This window comes from Bison bison, unplaced genomic scaffold (genome assembly GCF_000754665.1).
Source record: "Bison bison bison isolate TAMUID 2011002044 unplaced genomic scaffold, Bison_UMD1.0 scf7180017864341, whole genome shotgun sequence".
Lineage (NCBI taxonomy): Eukaryota > Metazoa > Chordata > Mammalia > Artiodactyla > Bovidae > Bison > Bison bison.
Window position 1 is genome coordinate 5,769,230 of NW_011494913.1, and position 7,001 is coordinate 5,776,230.

Sequence of the window (7,001 nt, forward strand, 5' to 3'; positions counted from 1 at the left end):
CGATACAAAGCAGTGAGTGTAAAGGTCCTGAGTTAGGATTGTCTTTGGAGGACAAGGGCTCTATACAGAAGAGCAATGTGGCTGGGTGGCGGCAGGGAAGCTGGGAACAGAACACATGTAGTTTCCCAGCTGGGACATGGCCGTAGCTGGGGACACGATCATGGGGGTGGGCGATCCACTGGGGAGACTCTGCGCAGGAGATGAGGCAAAGGCTAACCCAAGTGCAGAAAAGGGCCCAAGCTTACTTTGACTACTTAATACCCTGTGGGCTCCCCACTCTCATGACACTTGAGGGCTGCCCGAAGGAGGGGAGAGTGAGAAGAGGGAGGCCAGGGCTGCATCCTGGTCCCCTAGGAAGTATTTCAAAGTGGGAAGAGGGGCAGGGATGTCAGGCAAGGGCGAGGGATGGATGAAACAGGAGGGAATATGAGGGGGACACAAGTTGGTAGTGACCTTACCTTGAAGTTCTCTTCTTTAGCGCAATGGTCTCTAAACAGAGAAAGCAGGCTGTTAGGACGGGGGCATGGTGATGGTAGTGCCACTCTCTCGGTGCCAGGCCAGCAGGAGGGGGTCAGAGCCCAGCAGACTCAGGTGATGCTGAGAGGTTCCTGGGGTTGAGGCCACTGAGAGGGTTGTTGGGCTGAGCACTCTGCCCCCTCCCCGTTGGCACCGTTGAAGCTTCTCTACCCAGTCCCTCACCGAACCCCCAGCTCAGCACCCGGGGGAGACCGAGGTTTCCCTATAAATAGACCCCCCAGCCCTCTGCCGGTTGTTCTTCCCCTTCTCCCTCCCTGAGGATGCTACGCCCTCTCACCCGTAGGAGATCTAGGATGTCTCTCAGTGTGCTGAAGAGACTGTTTTTCTCTTTCCCCTTATTCCTAGGGATACAAAATCAGTGCAAGTGAACTATGGCCAGTTAAGTTCCCTATGCAGCTGGACACACTGGAAGCCCCAGTGCAGTCTCCTCCTTGCCCTGTCTCCCCTTTTGGGTATCTTTACAGATAATAATCACATTTTCAAGAGACATGGTGAGAGTCCTTCCTCCCTGTCCTCTGGGGACTGCATTACCATCCCATTAAGCAGCCATATGGGCGATGGATTTTGCAGGTCCCCTCTTGAGAGACAAGGGGATGCAAATCAATGTTGTATTTTGCTACTGAAACTCACTGAGTGTTCGGCTTCTACCCAAGGACGCAGATCTCCACAGCTGCGACAGGGTGTGGAGAAACATGCTGGGCGCTCATAAGCCCAGCTCTGCTCGGGTCATGAGCAGACACTCAGCATCACTCAGTGCAGGGCTTGCCCGATTTATGCGGGAAAAATGCAACCTGGCCAGGCCATCAGTGCTGGCCATAGCTCCCGCCACCCACCCGTGCCAGGAGCAGCCTCGCCACTTCCGGGGATTGATTTCATCTCATCACATCATTTGGGTAAAAGAAAAGAAATTTCTGTCAGAAGCCAACTCAGCTCCCTTCCCCATTTCTCCAAGAAAGCTGATTCTTAAGAATATCAAGAATGATTAAGTGGAAAAGTACAGAGACAGAAGCAGAGAGAGACAGAGACACAGAGAGGTCACTGCATTTCTTTTCGATCCATGATTTTTATTCTCTCTATAGTCAGTTTTACCCTCAGAGCCTCACACCAGATAACCGGCCAGAATGTGTCTTATCTCAGGAAAGGGCAGAGCCAGGGCTGAGCATCACTGCTTCCTTACCGTTGAAGCCCACATTTGTGCTTCTCAGGTCAGAGGAATCGTTATCAAACATGTGCTTCCTGATCATGCAGAACTTCAGGGCCAGGAAGCCGGCCGATATGGCGATGCCCACAGCAGTCCCGATGACGGCATATTTGATATCTGGAGGGCAGGGAGGAATTGAACAAGGGGCTTTAATCAGCCATCACCCAGCAAAAGTCTTCCACAGCTCCCTTTACATCAGAATGAAGTCCAAAGCGTACACTTGGACCTTCACATTACGTAGTCCAACCTGCTGCGTGCGTGTATGTTCGGTTGCTCAGTTGTGTCCAGCTCTTTTACAACTTCATGGAATGTAGCCCACCAGGCTCCTCTGTCCATGGGGTTTCCCAGGCAAGAACACTGGAGTGGGTTGCCATTTCCTCCTCCATGATATCTTCATGACCCAGGGGTTGAACCCGTGTCTCCTACATTGGCGGGCAGCTTCTTTACCACTGAGCCACCTGGGAAGTCCCGACCCACTGAGGCCAGCCTAGTTTTCCAGCCTCCTGGGAACATGCTCCTTCCCCACCCCTCCACCCATGGTGCATCTCCTCTCCCTGGAGCTCCAACCCTGGTCCCTTCAGCTGTGGGAATCTTTCCCAAGTGGCTGGTGGCTCCTTTCTCTGTCTTCTTGCAGCCATCCTCACTTATCCCTGCATCAGTTCATCCATGTGTATGTCGATTGCCTGCTCTGGTGAGTGTGCTGACGGCAAATGAATGAGTCCTTGACTCCATCCTGGGGGGCCTGCAATCAGCAGCGGAAGACAAGAGCTCACTCGAGTGCCGAGTGACAGGGTGGGCTGATGTGGAAACTGACAGTCTTCCCAGAGGAGATGACATGGAAGGCGTACCATACATGGAGAGCTGAACTCTGGGGTGGAGAGAGGTTGGGATGGGGCAAGCGGAGGGAGGCACTGGCCAGGGAAAAGCCTGCTATCTGGGGGCTTACGGCTGCAGTGCAGGGCTGCTCATCTCAGAGAGAGTGGACAGAGGTGGCCCTGATGCCTCATGTCCCCTTTGAAGACAGGCTCTCGTTCAGTACCATGCCCCCAGGATAGAGCCATGCTAGCCACTCATACAGGTCTGGGGGTCAGCACTGCCCTGGTGCCACGATGACTGGGAGGAAACGGGCACCAGGATGCCCCACCTGCCCATGCATCTTGAGTTCCTCCTCCTGCCCCTCAGCCCTGCATCCAGAATCCACTGGGCAGCCACCTACCAGCTTCAGCTCTAGCAGGCTTGCCTGTTGCTAACACTTGAGCGGCCCCAACATCTGCAAAGACAAAAGCCCCAAATTCTGGTTAGAACAGAACTGCTGGCCAAGATCAGGCCTGGGGTCTCAGGCCAAAGCCCTGTCCCCAGCCGTCCACTCCAATAGGTCTGGGGAAGTCTGCCACAGGAAACCTCCTGCTTGGCCACCACACTCTGGAGCGACAGAGGTGGTTCCTGGTCGCTCCAGTGTCCGGGAGCTGTGCTGGGAGGTCAGAACCTCTGCCAAAGCAGGAGCAAGAGTGTGCTGAGCTCAGTTAACCCAGATCCTTCTAATCCCGCTAGAAGACCTTTTTATTTCATTCGTTTTATAAAAGATCTTTTTTTTTAGGTTAACAGGATATTTTAGCTGTAAGTTAAACCAGCTCTTTAACATGGTTTCTAAGGCCCACACTGGGATCCCCGCCTGCCTCTCTAGTCTCTTCTTCACTCCCAAGAACCCTCTCACTCTGGCCAGACTGCCTGATTCCAGCTCCTACCCAGGCCGGGACCAGCTGCCCTTGACCCACATCCTTTGCCCAGCTCTGTCTTCTCCCCTATTCCTCTTTACCTCATCTTGGTTCTGTGTTACTTTCTCCTGACACCCCACACCTGGCTTAGCTGCCCCTCTGGGTGCTCCACAGCGGCTGTACCTACCCCTTGTAACTGACCACACCATTTATTTAAGAACATTACATAGCATTGCTGTGTGCCCGGTACTGCCCCCAGAGCTTCTCAGCTATTCACCCACTGACGGGTCTTCTGGCTGGTCTTCCCGCTAGGCTGAGTGGTGCCCTGTGGAGTGCTGTATCCCCAGCATTTGACACAGTGTCTGGGCCACGGGAGGCATTAACAGACATCTGATGAATGAGTGAATGATGGTAACAGAGCATGCTGCAGGGGCGCTCACTCTTCTAGCCTAGACTTGAAACCTTAAGATAGGAGATGTGACTCCCAAGCTGACCTTGGTCCCTGAAGATGGGCTCTAGAAGAGCTAAGATGGACCCACGGGCCTTGTGAAGGAAAGTGTACGTTAACCGGCCACTTACTCTGAGGCAGACATTGGGGGCAGCACCTGCATTAATTAATACATTCAATAATCAGAGCAAGAGCTCTGTGAGACAGGCGCTGTCGTCCCCACCATTTGAGGAATGAGGAATCCAGCGCTGAGGACTTGAGGGTGTGCCCAAGGGCCAACGACAAGTGGAAAGCAGCAGCTGTGCCACCTTAACCCAAAGCCCCGTGATGCCTTGAGAACTCAAATCCCAGGCAGCTAACTGACAGAATGATGCCAAGACCATCAAGACCGAGGACTGGAGGGCTGAGACACGGGCAGGTGAGTGGTGAGACCCAAACTTGATTCTTAGGCTCAAATTTCCAGGCAAGGCAGAAGTCCCTGTTGGTCCTAAAAGGGAGCCGCTGACTTCATTGAGAGGGACCACATCTTCCCCAACTTAGCTCCAAGAGAAGTTCACCTCCTGAGTCCTGACCTCATGGAGGGCAAACGGTGGCTACTCGGTCACCAAAGTGACAAGACGTGCATGTGACCACGCTCAGTGCTGCCAGGGGTTGGGCAGACGCTCCACGGAGGATTTATTCGCTGAGTGCCCTGGTGGGGAAGGGGCCATTGTAATAGACTTCTGATGGCCTCACCTGGTGATGAAAAAGCTGGAGGACTCTGAAGCAAAAGGACACAGCCTTGTTCTAGTCACTAGTCTTCTTGGAAATCCGGTGACTTCTGTTACTGATGGGCCCACATGGGGCCCATCCACTCACTCACATACCACAGACACCACAGAACACAATATGACCCTGGTTCTATCAGTTCTTTGACGTCCCCACTGAGCTTCCTTGTTTCTCTGCATTTATTCTTCACATTAATCCCGCCACTCTAGCCAGGTTGAAAACCTTTCCGGGGATTGGACAAAGCCTTGTGTTTCACACATGGTAGGGCTAGGCTGCTAGAGTCACTGAACAGAACCGGCTTCTGGGCTGATGCTGGAAACCCTGACGTGTGTGCTGCACGCTCACGAGGGGGCCTTTCCAACAGCAGTCTGCCCCACGCGGCCTTTACTGGACAGAAGACAAGGGACAGGGAAGGCAGGCGTCAGCAAGTTGGGCCAGGGCCACTGAAGGCCAGCCTCTCCGCCTGCCCGCTCAGACACAGACACTTCTCCTGGGTCCTCCTCAGGGGTCTTCTCCCCGTGGCCACGGCTCTGCATGACCATCACACAGCATAAAATCCTTATATGAGCCTGAAATGAAACTTGAACGGGGAAAGAAGAAAGGACATAGGTCAGAAAGCACGGAAAGCTGGAAAGAGTCAGAGAGAGGCAAGGACACACAGAGATGGAGGGACATACAGACGTTCTGCCAGAGAAGCTCAGGCTGCCGAGCAGGCGAGAAGGGAAGAGAGAGAGAGTGTGTCTGCTGTCCGAAAAGCCTGGCCCTGGCCTTCCCAGCAGCACCAGGCCCCCAGTCCTCATCAGGCTGCCCAGCAAATGCGTCCTCCGGAATGCTCCATTCTTCCTGCCCCTCCCGGGCAGGGGTCCCTGGCTCAGCTCAGCTCCCACTCTCACCCCCACAGGCTCAGGCTCCTCAGACCCCTCCCTCCATGCTCTCTCCTGGGTCCACCCCAAGACAGGAGGCTGCTCCTAGTCCCTGACCCCAGACAGGTTCCCTGGGCCTCAGGGACTGAGTGAAGTCCAAGGTCAGAGACTGAGTGAGTGCCCTCCCTGGGGCTGCAGATCAGACAGCTGCAGGTGCCAAACCCCAAGAGTGGGCCACGCTGTGCACTCCATCAGCCATCTCCCATCTCGGTAATTCCTGCTAGCCATCCAGACAGCCACTTGGCGGCAGCCTTTTCTCTCCTGGGGGAGGGAAATCCTCCAAGCCGCCCTCCTGTGCTCAGCATCTCGGCCTTGCAAGCTAAGAGCCCTTGATGAGGACCTGTCAGAACCACACTTACATCGGCCACCCGCACCCCCGCCTCCTGCCGAGATCATCACCTCCCGCACTGTAGACCCCTGCAAGCCCCCAGGGACGATTTCCCCGTAGCTGGAGGATGGATTGCTGGTCTGCGAGCACAGCCAGAGGCCGCCTGACTGCTCCTGCTCAGGTCTGTCAGAGACACAAGAGGAAGCCACACCACATTTTATTTACTGAAATTCTCTGGGTTCCCACATGCAAACATGAATTGGCAGCTTAGTTAGTACCCAGAAAACAGTCTCTCAAAACCTGGGGATAGTTCAAGGGGGTTGAGCAGGGGCTGACTGAACCAAGGCTGGTGTCCAGGGGGCACGCAGGGCCCCTCTGACTGATAGATTCACATGGCTGTTGTAGGCACATGCATGCATACATGCTAAGTCGCTTCAGTCATGTCCAACTCCTTGCAACCCTATGGACTGTAGCCTGCGAGGCTCCTCTGCCCTTGGGATTCTCCAGGCAAGAATACTGGAGTGGGTTGCCACGCCCTCCTCCAGGGGATCTTCCTGACCAGGGGTTGAACCCCCGTCCCTCATGTCTCTTGCATTGGCAAGCACAGTACTGCCCAAATCTGGCTTGACCGTCACCACTACACTAGGACTGTCTACACTGAGCCACGTGCAAAGTGCAGGCGCCCGGTCCTGGGGCACAGCTTTTGCTGGTGTGCAGAGTCGGACACGACTTAGGGACTAAACAGCAGCAGAGCAGAGAGTAGGGTGCTGCCTGTAGATGGGCCTGCTGGGGTTCCAGAGCCTCTACCCACACGGTCCCCATGCACGCTGAGGTCCAGCCCTGCACCCCGGCCCTCTCCAAACCACTCACCTCAGGCTACGCCTGCCCAAAAGATGGTGCTTTTTTCTAAGATGTACTAAGACACCATTACAGCTCTGAGTCTAGAGTGGCTCTTCCTCCCAGGCCCCCTTTGGACAGGCAACTGACAGAGACCTGACACCCCAGCCTTCCCTGCCCCGCCCCCTCTCTGCAGCCCTTCCCCTCTGCAGAGTACAATCTGCTCTCTGCAAGTGGTTTCCCA

General features: G+C 54.9%; 1 protein-coding gene across 8 annotated transcripts in view; it reads right to left on the reverse strand.

The window, feature by feature from the left end:
* The window catches only part of LOC104999008 (chromosome unknown open reading frame, human C10orf128), a 41,298-nt gene that overhangs the window by 17,685 nt on the left and 16,612 nt on the right, over positions 1 to 7,001 (reverse strand). For 6 of the 8 annotated variants that reach the window (XR_826532.1, XM_010854426.1, XM_010854427.1 and 3 more), the window contains exons 2-4: positions 2,955 to 3,008; positions 1,715 to 1,855; positions 459 to 489 (exon numbers count right to left, since the gene is read on the reverse strand). Coding sequence is in view for 6 of the 8 variants with exons in the window: in XM_010854426.1 (XP_010852728.1) it covers positions 459 to 489; positions 1,715 to 1,855; positions 2,955 to 3,008 (226 nt within the window). In the remaining 2 variants the exon portion in view is untranslated. Of the gene's footprint in view, positions 1 to 458; positions 490 to 814; positions 879 to 1,714; positions 1,856 to 2,954; positions 3,009 to 7,001 lie in introns of all 8 variants that reach the window. The other 2 variants (XR_826533.1, XM_010854429.1) reach the window with 2 other exon arrangements.